The 15,732-nt window shown below is 40.6% G+C and overlaps 1 protein-coding gene across 1 annotated transcript in view; it reads left to right on the top strand.

Annotated features, from left to right (window-relative positions):
* Nucleotides 1-1,119: 1,119 nt before the first annotated feature.
* Nucleotides 1,120-15,732, top strand: part of AFG1L (AFG1 like ATPase) — a 70,003-nt gene continuing 55,390 nt past the window's right edge. Inside the window, exons 1-5 of the mRNA XM_060753143.2 lie at nt 1,120-1,370; nt 5,668-5,891; nt 12,412-12,463; nt 13,266-13,367; nt 15,177-15,307. Of these exons, the coding sequence (XP_060609126.2) occupies nt 1,259-1,370; nt 5,668-5,891; nt 12,412-12,463; nt 13,266-13,367; nt 15,177-15,307 (621 nt within the window). The 5' untranslated portion in view covers nt 1,120-1,258. The remainder of the gene's footprint in view (nt 1,371-5,667; nt 5,892-12,411; nt 12,464-13,265; nt 13,368-15,176; nt 15,308-15,732) is intronic.

Below are 15,732 nucleotides of genomic sequence, written 5' to 3'. Positions count from 1 at the left end.
ATCCTTGAAGCGACTGGACTGACCTTGAAGGAGCTGGGGGTGGTGACGGCCGATAGGGAGCTCTGGCGTGGACTGGTCCGTGAGGTCACGAAGAGTCGGAGACGACTGAACGAATGAACAACAAAGCTTGAAAAAGCAAATCTTGGTTTGGCCATTTGATATAAGTGACATGGCATACTATGCAATAGTATGCATTGGGACTTCAACATCCTAAAGAGATTTTTTTTTTGTCGTGTCAGGAGTGACTTGAGAAACCGCAAGTTGCTTCTGGTGTGAGAGAATTGGCCGTCTGCAAGGACATTGCCCAGGGGATGCCTGGATGAATTTGATGTTTTTATCATCCTTGTGGGAGGCTTCTCTCATATCCCTGCTGGAGCTGGAGCTGATGGAGGGACCTCATCCGGCTCTCCCCGGATTCGAACCTGCGACCTGTCGGTCTTCAGTCCTGTCGGCACAGGGGTTTAACCCACTGCGCCACCAGGGGCTCCAGATCCTAAAGAGATAAAGAGTGCAATCCATAGACCTGTGGTTCTGAACCTGTGGATCCCCAGGTGTTTTGGCCTACAACTCCCAGAAACCCCAGCCAGTTTACCAGCTGTTAGGATTTCTGGGAGATGAAGGCCTAAACATCTGGGGGGGGGGGGCACAGATTGAGAACCACTGCCATAGACTGATTGCACTCTTTATCTCAAGGGTTGCCACAAAGAGAAGGGTGCAGGCTTACTCTCTGTTGCCTCAGAAGGTGGGACTTGGAGCACATTTACCAGGCATGGGCAAACACTGGCCCTGCTTAAGCGGCTGAGGGGGAAAAGGAAAGGGCCCGAGGCTGTTAGGAATGGTGGGAGTTCAAGTCCAAAACACCTGACGGGAGGGCCCAAGTCCTACAGGTGTTTTGGACTTCAATTCCCAGGAAGCTCGGCTGCTTTGTCCAACGACTAGGGATCCTGGGGGCTGAAGCCCCAAATACCTGGAAGACCAAAATGTAGGAAAACCACTGGTGTAAATGCACCCTTTCTTTCGGATGAGGTTTCACAACTCAAAAAGAACTCCACTTCCCAGCATGCCCCTGCATCCGGCTCACTATCATGCTGCCTCAGGAGGCCCGCGCGCTGCATTGTGGGGTTCGTAGTCTTCGTGAGGGACGCCGGCTGAGGCCCAAGGTGAAGGTGCTGGGGAGCAGGAAAGCCCTCCTTCCTCCCCTCCCTCCCTCCCCCGACAGGAGGGGAGCGCGCGGAGGGAGGGGCGCCTCCTCGGCGGAATGGCCTCGTGCGTGTCGCCCCTGGTTACCGGGAGCTGCTGCCGCCTCGCGCGGGCCGCCGCGAGACACGCCGCGCGCCGGGCTCAGGCCCCCGCCGCCCCCCCGAGGAAAGGTCAGTCAGTGCCCGGGAGGGAAGGTGACATCTGAGCAGGGGCACAGGCAGCAAAACAAGCACCACAGGGGTGTCAGCCCTTTCCTTTGCTATCCAGAGCTAGCTAGCTAGCTAAAGTAGATATGGCTGGAGTTGCACTTAAAATGTCCCTGTTCCAACTTACATACACATTGAACTTCAGAACAAACCTACAGAACCTATCTTACTCATAACTTGGGGACTGCCTTCGTATGGCAGTGTAGATCCAGCCCAAACATTTCTCAAATGGATAGCAGGCTGAGTAACTCATACCTGAAATGCTGGAGACTAGAAGTATTTCGGTTTTTTGGGCTATATTTTGGAGATGAGACACATGACATATTCATTTATGTTTCGTAGATACCTTGCATCTCTTATATTACTCCTAAACAAGCACTGGGAGGAAAGGAAAATGGGGTCTTAGGGGAATAACACCTCTTCCAGACATCTCTGCCTTTCTGTGAGTTCAGCAAATTGAATCCTTGTGCCGGCAGGACTGCTGACCCAAAGGATGGTGGTTTGAATCTGGGGAGCAGGGTGAGCTCCTGTCTGTCAGCTCCAGCTTCTCATGTGGGGACATGAGAGAAGTCTCCCACAGGATGGTAACACATCCGGGCATACTGTGGGCAACGTCCTTGCAGACGGCCAATTCTCTCACACCAGAAGTGATTTGCAGTTTCTCAAGTCACTCCTGACACACAAAAAAGAGTAAATTGACTGAAAATCTTCTGAAAAGTTTCCATTTCATGGCATAAGTACTTGGCAATAGCCCCCTGCCCCACCCAGCACTTGAATTACTTGAGTCAACTCAAAAGAATCAGGTTCTATGTAAATTTGGTTAAATGCCTGGGTTATATACACATATGTAAACATTATTTCTTAATGACTTTGTTTGTCAGAAAGTAAAGGCATCACAAACTCAGCCACACATGTGGACAATTTTGGAACATTTCAGGTTTCTGGATAAGACACAGATGCTCAACTTTTATAGACTTTTTGGGAACTATGATGTGTGTGTTAGGCGAGTGGACTTAATTACAAAAGACCCTCCTCATAAATGTTCAGCAGAGCAACTTAGCAGCAGCAGTGTTATCCAGCACCAGTAGTCCAAAGTGATAAAAAGAACCAAAAGGGGCGACGTGAGAAACTCCAAGTCGCTTCTGGTGTGAGAGAATTGGCCTTCTGCAAGTTCATTGCCCAGGGGACGCCTGGATGTTTTGATGTTTTACCATCATTGTGGGAGGCTTCTCTCATGCCCCTACATGGGGAGCTGGAGCTGACAAAGGAAGCTCATCCACTCTCTCCCCGAATTCAAACCTGCGACCTGTCGGTCTTCAGTCCTGCTGGCACAAGGGTTTAACTCACTGCACCACCGGGAGCTTCTATCAATGTTATCTCTTCCATAGAAAGCTTTTCTTTGTAGTAAAATAATATAGTTGCACTATTTACAATAACAAGGTTTGTATAACAAATTAATAAACAGTAGCTTTACACACAGCAGCCTTAATACTGGAGCTTACTCACATGAGTCTTCTCTCATACAGAGGTTAACCTCACATTCCTCAGGACGACACTAGCTTTGACCCACTCATTCTAACAAGCTTCGGCCTACTCGCTCTCCTCAGGATGACACTAGCTTTGGTCCACTGACTCTAACAGGCTGCAGCCTACTAACCCTCTCAGTGCTTGATTCACACTTTTGTAATAAAAAATACCCAGTTAATTGGGTTGTTGTAGGTTTTTCGGGTTGTATGACCATGTTGTAGAAGCGTTCTCTCCTGACGTTTCACTTGCACCTATGAGATTGTGAGGTGAAACATCAGGAGAGAATGCTTCTACAACATGGCCATACAGCCCGAAAAACCTACAACAACCCAGTGATTCTGGCCATGAAAGCCTTCGACAACCCAGCTAATTTTTAATATTTCTGACAGTGTGTTGTGCTGTCACAGCCAGGCTGCTTTAAATGTCCTTAGCATTAATGTGTTCTAACTTTCTATCAGCTTGGGAGATGCTGGATTGCTTTCCTGCTTGAGCAAGGAACCCCACAGACTTAATGTCCACACTGTTGCTTTGAGGAAATGATAACGATTTATTGACTGGTCTTGGGTCTGAACCCAGACACTAACTTGATTTCACCACAACAAAGTCCATACTCAAAATGTGGAGGTAACGGATTGTTCCTGAAGCAGGTTGGTTGTTCCTGAGATGAAAGTTTTCCTTGTTTGCTGTCTCTGGTATAGGGACCTCTGGGGCGTCCAATGCTCAAGCCGTTAATTAGTTACTAGTTAAGGCAGCAACCAGCCAGGCTTTGAAGCTGCAAGGCCATTAAACACTAATCAAGGTGGCCAATTGCAACATTCACACTTGCCTCAACTGGACAAGAGTTCTTTCTCCCACCCTGGACATTCCACAGATACATAAACCTCCCTTGCATAGTTTCCAACAGACCCCTCAACCTCTGAGGATGCCTGCCATAGATGGGGGTGAAATGTCAGGAGAGAATGCTTCTGGAACATGGCCATACAGCCCGGAAAACTTACAGCAATCCATCTACACTGCCATATAAACTCCAGATTATCTGATTTGAACTGGATTATATGCCAGTGTAGAGTCATATAATCCAGTTCAAATAACATAGTCTGGATTATCTGATTTGATATTGTGAATTATATGGCAGTGTAGATCCAGCCTCAGTTCAATTATCTTGGCTTCTAGGAAGAGCTCGGGCTACTTCAATTTCTAAAAGTGTAGATTGTTGTTGTTCATTCGTTCAGTCGTCTCCGACTCTTCGTGACTTCATGGACCAGTCCACGCCAGAGCTCCCTGTTTAGGTTACTTCTTGTTTATCCTTAATTGCTTGGAGAGTTTCAACTGCCATCCATTGAGCCTTCTCTTTCTGTTTTTGGCTGCAGACAATGACTTTTTGCGTGCCTTTCTGACAATGTTCCTGGCTTAGTTGCTGGCTTATTCTGAGTTCCCAGTCATTTAAGCTTAACAGTGCAAGTCAATTTTACATTATCTTGAAATTGTATATGGATGTTGTTCAGGTTGTGCTTTTGGCATGATGCTTGGTTTAGTATCCTTCCTTAGCTTTATTCTAATGCTTAATATGAGCAGTTCGCGGTCTGCCATCAAATGCCTCTGGTCTTGTTTTAGCAGGGAGGGTGGAGCTTCTGTTTCACTGAGGATTAATCTATTTGATTTCTATATTAGCATCAGGTGATGTACATGTATACATCCATCTCTTTAGCTGCTCAAAGAATGTGTTTTTGATCAGCAAATTCTTGGCTTCACAAAATGCATTGTTTCACTTACCTGCTTTGTTTCTGGATCCTAGGTGAAATTTTCCTATAACCTTTGATTCTTACCTGTTTTGAAAGACTGAGAAATTGCCTGGTGCCCCATTTCGGGAAGCATGGAGATTTGTAGTGGGAAGCTGAGAAGAAAATATATTCTGCTAATGTGCGATTGAGTGAATGCCAATGTGCTTGTAATTTACTAAATGTTGTACACAGATTAAAAACAAGATAATCCTCGCCTCAAGGTCTAAAGCATGGAAGGACTGCCTTTTGGCTTGTGGGATCTCGCTTGTGTTTTCCTGGAACCATCAAGATTGCTCAATCAGTGTGTGGCAGAAAGTGCATACACTTAAAATTAAATTCTCATACTAAGCTGTGCCAGAACTAAGCGGATCTTGTGGTGGTTTTTTACCCAAATGAATTCATGACTACTGTAAGATTTCAGCGTTTTGCAAAGCAGCCAAAGACTTATCAATAGCTCTTGATTTGTTCTTTACTCCACTTTGATCTAAAGTGTGCTGGCTTCAGAAACATCATATCTCCTAAAATAAAAGTGAGCCTTAAGGAGTATCTGCATCCCCACACACTTTTCCTTAGAGAAGGAAAAAATCTGGTAGAGGCTTGTATTTCAGAGCCTTTGCAAGTATATAACCCTGTTTGGAACACCAGTTATGTTGCCAGCACCTGTGTGTAGCATAAATTAAAATTCAGATCATAGCCCTTTTGTGCAATTTATTTATTTATTCTACATGCATGTTCTGGGGCAGTCAGGTGTCATATCTAAATTGTGTCTCAGCAACAACAATGCATATTGTAAATAAAGCCAGTCTCCTACAGAGGTAGTGTCAGGGTATGACTTTTGAACCTACAATTATCTAACTATTCTGCAGGTTTAATGAGAATATATTAGATAAGAATGTGGCTTATTATGTTTTCTTTCCTTGTTGACCATATGAAAATCTCTTTCTTTGCTACAGCTTACACAGTTCAGGCAGCTGAGAAGACAATCCCAGTTAATCTAACAGAAGCCAATTCCAAAGCCTTGTCAATTTGCAGTGGACCTTTAGAACATTATGAGTTTCTGATCAAAAAAGAGGAACTGAAGAATGATGAGCAACAAAGGAAAGTCATACAGTGCTTACAGAAGCTACACGAGAACCTTAAAAGCTACAGCATTAGTCCAAAACACATATTCTCAAAGGTAAGGTACCTTCATTCGGAATTTAAAATCTTTTGTGTGCATGTTATGTTCCTTTCTCTTGACTCAAACGGTTGTATGAATTGCATCAGTAATCCCAGTTTTCACATAAAAGCTGGTTGAAACTAACACACCCCGAAATCCTCTGCAAAGCAAACAGTGAAATAAGAGTACAAAGTGAAATATGATCTAATACCATTTTAGATATAAATGATGGATATCTTCATATTGTCGAAGGCTTTCATGGCTGGAATTACTGGGTTGTTGTAGGTTTTTTCGAGCTATATGGCCATGTTCCAGAAGCATTCCCAGGAGGCATTCCCTCCTGGGAATGCCTCTGGAACATGGCCATATAGCCCGAAAAAAAACCTACAACAACCCGATGGATATCTTGTGTTTTAATGGTCTCTGACAGTACAACACAGATTGAGTATTTTGGTTGATATAAGTGAGAATTTTGTTTATAGCTGTGTCCACCACAAAATTAATTCTGTCACATTTATATAAACACTTCAGATATTTCTGTAAAAAAGGGCTCTTTCCTAATATTCTCTGTATTGCTATGATGCCCATATAAAGCCCAACCAGAGCTTTCCAATTTTAGTGCAGTGGAAAAGTGGGAACCTTTGTTCATACGGTAGCACTTACTCTGTGCTCAGTATACTCTTGTGTTCATTGTGCTTTGGAAAAATTTATAAAAGAACTATCTCCACCACTACACCTGGCCTACTTCTGGGAATCCCAGTTTCATGTTGATGGTTTTAAATTGTACCATATCTGTTTACTTGTATCAAGTTTTGTTTCCAGGATAGCAAACACAGCTTGCTTTTAAGCTTCCAAAAATACAGTGAAGTTACTTACTTATTTTATTTTCAAGCTGAAGTGGCAACACCTATACATTTATAAAGTGAAAACCAGTATTTCACTTTTTGTCCTATGTGTCACCAGAACTAAAGGAATCTGTCCTGGGTAAATTTAAGGATTGATCACAGAGTTCCTATTAATTGATGCTCCAACCCATGCCTTGCAATGCATGTTTTCCTTATTATTAAGACAGAGGTACTCCTGGCCAGCCACAAGGCTGAACAGGGTATAAGGTTACAGCCTGTGCTGGACAGGGTTACACTCCCCCTGAAGACACAGCTTGGGTGTTATCCTGGATTCATCATTGAGCCTGGAACCCCAGGTTTCGGGGATGCCCAGGGGAGCATTTGCACAATTCAAAATTGTGCGCCAGTTGCACCCATACCTTGGGAAGTCAGACTTGGCCACAGTAGTCCAAGCTCTTGTTACATCCCGAATGGACTACTAAACAGCCTTTGACGTCAGTTCGGAAGCTTGAAATGGTCCAACGGGCAGCAGCCAGGTTCCTCACTGGAGTGGGGTGCAGGGAGCATACAACTCCTCTGTTATGTCAGCTCCACTGGCTGCCCGTTTGCTACCGTACACAATTAAAAGTGCCGGCTTTAGCCTATAAAGCCCTAGACTGTTCCAGCCCAGCTTACCTGTCCTGACGTATCTCCCTCTATGAACCATCACAGAGATTAAGATCTGGAGAGGCCCTGCTCTCAGTCCCACCTTCTTTGAAGGCGCAGTTGGTGCGGACAAGAGACAGGACATTTACAGTGGTGACCCCTTGGCTGTGAAACTCCCTCCCCAATGATATTCGATCAGCTCCTTCTCTTCTTGCCTTCAGAAAGAAAGTTAAAACATGGCTATGGGACCAAGCTTTTGGAGAATAACTGCAGTGCAACAAATGAACATAGAATCTGTGCAATGATAATTGGAATGGTCCTGGATTACAATTTTGGATTATGTCATTTTAGTAATTGATGTAATTGCTTTTAGATGTTTTAATTCTCTGGTTTTTAATTTAGATGCTTACCAATTGTATGTTTTTTAAAGGCATTTAATTGTTGCTGATATGTGCGGGGTTGAGAAGGATGGGGTACAAATATGGTAAATAAGTAAATAGTAAGCATATCTTCCAGCAATCGTATCATCATAGGCTATCACTCATAGCCAAGTCTGATGGTCATCCAGCAATATCCAGAATTTTCCCATGTATTACAGGTCTTTCTGAATACTCTGCTCCCTATTTCTCTTATTCTCAGTTCTTCGTGATACAAGCTGCAAGCTGTGCTCAGGTTGTTGAGCACCATAGGCTGCTTATTCGGTTTAACATTGACTTATTGTAAAGTCATTACTGATGACAGAACTTTTTGCCAGAAGGTGGCAGAGTCAGGCTATAAACAGAAACACATTATAGACAGTAGATGATTCTTTGACATTATTGCCATTTCAGTTATCCTAGGTTCCTCTACCTGAAACTCTTCAGTGGTGCTTTTGAAAGTCTCTTACAGCATAAAAAGGAGGGCAAATCAAAAAAAGAAATGTTGTAGCACCTTTAAGATTGACCAGTTTTTAGTTTAGCGTGGATGTTCATGGACATATAAACCCACGTACTTTGTGATTTCAAGGGCCGCAATCTGTAACTCCCTTAATGGATGTCCAAGAAGGTTTAAATATTTTGCAACTAGTTTTGAGGTATTGCCATTTCTTGTGTCAGTTTTCTGCCCATTTATCCTCCTGCATTATAAGGTGGCACAATATCACTTTGGAAGACGAGCAAGTAAACACATCACTGATGTTATGAGTTATGAGCTTTTGTCATATTGATCATATTGTCATATTGATTATGAGCTTTTTTCATATTGATCCCAGAGTAAATGTGGGGATTAAGTTGGCATCTAGGTCTGTGGCCTTTAATTTCCTTCTGCGTTATGCATTCAGTTTTAAGTGAGTAATAATTTAAGATGTTGGGGCTGTCTAGGTCAATGAAGGCCTACCTTCATTGACCTAGATAGGCTGAGAACAGCGGTATATAAGCAAAATAAATAAAGTAAATAAATACCTTCCAGAGTTTGTGTGAGGTCTGTTGTTCTCCAGAATTGATTGTATTTATTGTATACTCCACAGTTGGTTGGGTCTAAAGCTGGCCCGATAATATCACACACAACATCAGAGATGGATTTACTTGTAAAGCAAGTACCATCAGACCTTCGCATTCACTGGGTCTGGAGGGTACAAGACCCCAGTGAAAGCAAAAAACCATTAATAACAAAAATTAGTAATTTTTTGCCGGAGAGAACATCTTTTTAGGAATTTCTAGTTTGAAATCTATAGCTCCAACAGCAAGACTGGAAGAAGTTATCTATAGAATCATACTGGAGGACCTAGAGATTAATTAAATTAATTAAATCTATGAACAATCAAATCTGCCAAAATCAAAGCCACAAATGTAGAAGGATGATTGTACAAAATAAGACCCGAAAAAGAAACAGCCAAATTGAATTATATCCCCAAATTCCAATCCTTTAGCAGAACTATAAACAAAGATATAACTTCATGACATTCTACGTATATCTGAATCAATATGTTTATTGTTCCAACCCAAGGCCATGACGAAAAACTAAATTTATTTTTTACAGAAAAGTATGTTCAGAGTAAATAAGGAACATCAGCACTAAACAAAGGTCAATATTATGTCCACATGAAGAAAAGACTTTATATAATTAATCATAATAATACTCCTGACCTTACGATCGTGGAAAAAAACAAAGTATGGATCATCAATGTTGCAATCCCAGGTGACAGCAGAATTGACGAGAAGCAACTGGAAAAGCTTACACGATATGAGGATTTAAAGATAGAACTTCAAAGACTCTGGCAGAAGCCATTAAAGGTAGTCCCATTGGTGATTGGCACACTGGGTGCAGTGCCTAAAGACCTTGGCCTGCACTTAAAAACAATTGGCACTGACAAAATTACCATCTGTCAGCTGCAAAAGGCCACCCTACTTGGATTTGCACGCATTATTCGCCGATACATCACACAGTTCTAGACACTTGGAAAGTGTGTGATCAAGTACAAAAGCTAGCGTAGTGATCTTGTTTGCTGTGTACTAACCTTGTTGTGTATCAGATGATGATGATAATGATGATGATAATGATGATGATGATAATAATAATAATAATTTATTACCTGACTTTCCTGGCAGCTCGTTGTGGACTACACTTTCATTTAAACAAGAGATAAAACACTATTACAAGTCATACAACAAGATACACAGAGTTAAAATCCACCGAGGAACTGCAAATTAAAATTCGCAACTTACAATTGACTGAGTAGGCCTGCCAGAAGAGATGGGTCTTCGATTGTGTCTTATATTCTGACAGCTGATTTAGCTGTCAAACCTTTTCTGGCAGGTCATCTACCGTCTTGGGGTAGCAGATGAAATGTATTAATATCAAAATCCATAATTTTGTACATATAACAAAAGGAATCTTCTTAGATTTTTCAGACCAAGGAAAGTGGCTTTTGGTAAACAGATTTATTGCTTTCAGCACTAATTGACCACTGTAAAAGCTCAGAAAGACTTCTGTCTCCTTGTCCAGCTCTTCGAAAATATACAGCATGGAATATTATTTGGATCTTTCTGGATCCTATTACTCATTCCTCCTCCCACAACTGTATAGATAGGTTTTTTATGTATATATAAAAGAGAGGTTAATATCCCTCTGTACAGAAATGGATATTTATCCACAAAGTGATGCTGAAAACCAGTTAGTCTTAAATGGGCTTCTGCAATTTTTCTCTCCCCCCCCCCCCCCCTCACTTCCACCTTCTTTTTTATGGAATAGTTCTAATATTTTTTCCTGCATTCAGCTAGATACTCACGTATTAGAAAGTAACAAATATGACCCAGAGAAGAGTGAAATTTGTGGAAATACTGATTGGAGCAAATGAGATATACCAGGTATAACAAAGTGTTGACTGTCGGGAATCTACTGCTATTGGGAGCATCCTTATGAAGGTCTGTTCTGCAAAACACTGTTCAGCTTCACATAGTCCCTGTAGAAGTGTTTTTAATTCTGTTTATTTAGAGATATTGGGGATTGAACATGGAAAGCATGAGATCTTCTGCTAAATAGATACTGGGCTACATAAATTACCATAAATTAACATTTTGAGCCACATTTTATTTTTGTTCTAAATGTCCTCTTCAAATGTCTTTGCTGTAACAGTTGGCCTTTATGGCTTGCTTGAACATATTAATAGTTCGGTGGCAAAGAACCTGAGTGATCTGATAGGGGAGACCATGTTCTTTGTGGTATTGTAATGTTCTTACTTGAAATGTAGTTTAGGAAATTGTCTGACTCTAAATGAGAACAAGACAACAGCAATTTGAATTAGTTTCCAATCTTGTGTTTGTAAAAATGATTGTAAAAAGATTGTCTTTCAAAATAACAAAATGAATGCATTTGCAGAATATTATATTTGATCTCTATATAATTGCATGAACTGATGAGATCTGTCTTAATGCTGTGTTGGTGTTTGATACCTGCTTGGAATGCCATGCATGGCTAAAACCTGTTTTTCCAGTTGCTTAGGAAAATAAGAAAAACAAGTAATATAAAAATCTAGCAGTAAAGAAAGACACCAAAAGAAACTCAAATATTTGTAAGTATAGCTAAAGTTGTGTTCGTTTTAACTTTGAACAGTAAACGCCCCCCCTCCCCATTTCAAATGCTATTGACACACAGCTTCTTTTGAAGAAGTAGAAGTTTAAAGGCCTTCTGACTGCAAGAATTTAACTAGTTATTACTTACTTATTTATTTATTTTTATATTAGCCCATATCAATATTATCCAAACGCTTCTCAAAGCTGAAACAAATATATTGTGAGGTGGATGGAATTTACAATATTTATTTCAGCATTTCTTCTTTTTAAAAAACACAAACAAGTGACCTTTTGTTGTATAGTACTAAACAATTCCCTGACAATTCCTGACACCGGGTGCAAGATTATATTCTCACCTTTATGTGGGTTTCTTTTTAATTCTGAGACATTTTGTGTGTGTGGGGGGGGGAGTTTCTTCCTTTTGCTCCCACTAACCCCCCCCCCCCACAAAGAGTTGTAGTATCAAAGTAAACTAGTGAATAGTGCTTCTGCATTGTCATACTATAAATGAAGAATTTTTGAAAAACATTAAGAGAAATTTGAACTAAGCCATAATATCAGCACTCCGGTTATCCTAGGACTTAAAGGAAAACATTGTTATCCTTTAAGTCCTAGGATAACCGGAGTGACAGTAGTGTTGTAGGATAATCTATTGTCTATAGTGTGTTTCTGTTTATATGAAACCCAATCATAATAAATAAGTAATAAAATGTAGAAAATCTGAAGAGAAATTCCGATTCATTTCAGTACTTTGGTGTCTAATTTATTTCATCTAGACCTGCAAATTTGCATCATTTTAAATTGTCTCGTGTTTTAACTGGTTTTGATCTATCCTATTTTAATGTGCCTTTTGGTCTGTTTAAATTATTCATAGTGTTTTAAACTGTTTAAGTTGATTTTATTGTATACCACCCTGTTATCCTTGGATGGAGAGCAGGATATAAATATTTTAATAACTGTTCTGACTATAATTGTAATCATTCTTTTCTTAATTCACAGTGGTTTACAAAAAACAAACCTCCTAAAGGCCTTTATGTCTATGGAGATGTTGGTAAGTTTAAAGGCTTTATGACAAATTATATATAAAAATTATTAGCAAATTCTCACGAGCTGTAGCATATACAGTTAATAGAATCCAGATTTTCCAATGCCGGTAATGGGATAATACCAGAGAAATAATTCTGGCTACCTGTATTTCATGATCATGCGCATCAAATATGAATATTGAAAGACATTGAATTTATGGATCAACTCATTAATGTAGTTTTATTTCTAATCTACAAACAATTTAAAGTATATTTTGTGAGGCACAGCTTGCCTTTGAATGCTAGTTTCTACTTTGCATGCAGTTATAGCCACTGTATTTTCAATGCATTTCACTGAGGAGTTTTTTTAGAAACATCTGGCTCAAAGCTTGGAAAATTTGCTTTTTTAGATTATAATCCCTAGAATCCAGAGTTTATATTCCCAAAAAAAAAAAAAGGAAAAAAAAAGCCCTCATCCTTTTTAAAACTCTGTTCTGGCTAGTCACTATTGGAGCCGAATACTGAACTATTTGGAATCTTTAATAAGAAATAAAATGTGATGAGAAATGGATATTTATTCTCTGTAAACAATGTTTGAGGTATTTCAAATGCAGGAGGTAATTACATTTGTTGTTTCCAATATAATACTTCAGATCTGAAAATACAAATGATTCTATCCACGAAAACTGAAGTCTTGCTTCCCAAAGATAATGATTTTGTGCTGTTCAGATCATGGTTGTGATTTCATTAGCTCAATGCTAATGAACAGTCATTACTGTAATCAGTACATAGTGTTTTAAATTAACAACCTGTTGGATTTTTTTGAAGGTACGGGAAAGACAATGGTGATGGACATTTTTTATTCTCAGTTAGAAGTAGAAAAGAAAAAGAGAGTCCATTTTCATGGCTTCATGCTAGACGTGCACAAAAGTAAGTTTATACCTTTCAGCTCTCTCTTATTGCTTTGGATGCTCATAAGGCGATTTGACATCCTTCTCCTGAATAATTTATATTGTACTGCTGCAAGGCTGTGGAAATTTTGTTCCCCACTCCCCACCCAAGTTTGTTCAAAAATAATGTCCTCTCAAGTTTTTAAAAAATTAAAGCATTTTTATTGAAGCACATCTATAGGGGGAGGGAGCAGGAGCAATTTGCCATGTTTCAGAGCTCTCAAGGTCTGTGTTATGCCAAAAAAAATTTGTATCCACAACAATAAAACTTGTGGATAAATGACAAGAATAAGTTGCCATTTTATACTGTGTTTCCCCCCAAAAAAGACTTACCCATAAAATAAGCCATAGCAGGATTTCTAAGCATTTGCACGACATAAGCAATACCCCAAAAATAAGACATAGTGATACAAGCTGAGGTATAGAGGGAGACATAGAAAGTGAAATGGAAGAACTTTCCGCAGCGGCGGCAGAGACGAGTCCGAGCCTCACTCCTCACTTCCTGCCTCCTCCTCCTTCTTTTCCTCTCCCTCCTTTTCCTCCTCTTTTTCCTCCTTCTCCTTCTGTCCTTTCTTCCCACTAGACCACGCAAGGCAAGATTTCCTCTCTGAGTGAATGAGAGAGGGAGTGAGTCACCGGCTCCAAAAGAGCTGTGGTTGGCAGCACTGCTTCCCTTTGGCCCGTCCCCTAGAAAGTCTCCTCAATGAAGCGAGGAGCAGGACGCTCTGCTTTAGGTTTTGTGTGTCCTCAGGGAGAAGAAGTGCAGCTGTGGCAGCTGTTTTACTCAGCAGTATATTTGAATAAATGCAGGTTGTTATGCCATACTTAAAAAAGACATAATAATAATAATACTTTATTTATACCCCGCCACCATCTCCCCAAGGGGACTCGGAGCAGCTTACATGAGGCCAAGCCTGACATTCCCTGAAAATAAGACATAGTGTGGCTTCTTGAGGAAAAATAAATATAAGACAGTGACTTATTTTTGGGGAAACATGGTATTTGAGGACTACCAGCTGAGCTGAATTATTATTTGAAGCAAATCAGTTCTGCTTAGGTTCTGCCTCCTCAACCTACTAATATGTAGCTTGTAGCTACGGATGTGAGAGCTGGACCTTAGGGAAGGCTGAGCGAAGGAAGATCGATGCTTTTGAGCTGTGGTGTTGGAGGAAAGTTCTGAGAGTGCCTTGGACTGCGAGAAGATCCAACCAGTCCATCCTCCAGGAAATAAAGCCCGACTGCTCATTGGAGGGAAGGATACTAGAGACAAAGTTGAAGTACTTTGCCCACATCATGAGGAGACAGCAAAGCCTGGAGAAGACAATTGTGCTGGGGAAAGTGGAGGGCAAAAGGAAGAGGGGCCGACCAAGGGCAAGATGGATGGATGGCATCCTTGAAGTGGCTGGACTGACCTTGAAGGAGCTGGGGGTGGTAACGGCCGACAGGGAGCTCTGGCGTGGGCTGGTCCATGAGGTCACGAAGAGTCGGAGACGACTGAACGAATGAACAACAACAACAACACTGTTCTTTGGACTTACATAAGATTTCTTCACCTCCTTGACCTTCACTTCATGTCTGCAATAATGTTGAGCTTTCAAGAAAAAATATTTCTTTTCTTACTCTTTTCAAATGTGTCTCCTCTTCTCATTATTTATTCAGGAAAACCTGGCTGGTAGTGCAAATTGTCAATGATTTTGCTCATGTATAGTTACAGTGTGACTTAAAAAAAAGATTGAAACAGACTGAAACCATTTCTAATACTTTTCCTGTGTCTTTAAATTATATTTAGGAATACATCGCCTTAAACAGAGCCTACCAAAAAGGAAGCCTGGATTAATGGCTAAATCATATGACCCAATAGCCCCTGTTGCTGCTGAAATAAGTGAGGAGGCCTGTCTCCTCTGTTTTGATGAATTTCAGGTGAGTAATAAGTAATGTATGTTAGTTAGTATGTGAACATATAAAATAGTTCCTTTGCTATATGCTCTCAATGTTTTTTGTCAATATAAACTAGTCTTACTGTATTATTTGGATCTTTATTTTGCAAATATGCACAAACAATCCAGATCCATGAATACAATCCATGCCATAATGATATGTCTGTAAGTTGTGTAGAACAAGCCGAAATCACACCTCTTCGGCTGATTTGGATTGTAAAACACCAGTTGGCATTCGTATTTCTCTACTCCATCATTTCAGTAATCTGTATATCTCTGGAGGAAGCATTTATTCCATCATACCTCTGAGGGTCTGAAACTACAATGTGAGTGAATGTGCCTCTAAAGTACATGTTGACTTATGAAAACCCCATAAAGTCCAAAGGGTTTTCTTAGTCAAGGAATACT

This window comes from Anolis sagrei, chromosome 1, assembly GCF_037176765.1.
Source record: "Anolis sagrei isolate rAnoSag1 chromosome 1, rAnoSag1.mat, whole genome shotgun sequence".
NCBI classification, from domain to species: Eukaryota; Metazoa; Chordata; class Lepidosauria; order Squamata; family Dactyloidae; genus Anolis; species Anolis sagrei.
The sequence above is the reverse complement of the archived record's forward strand: the minus strand, read 5'-3'. Positions and strand labels throughout refer to the sequence as shown.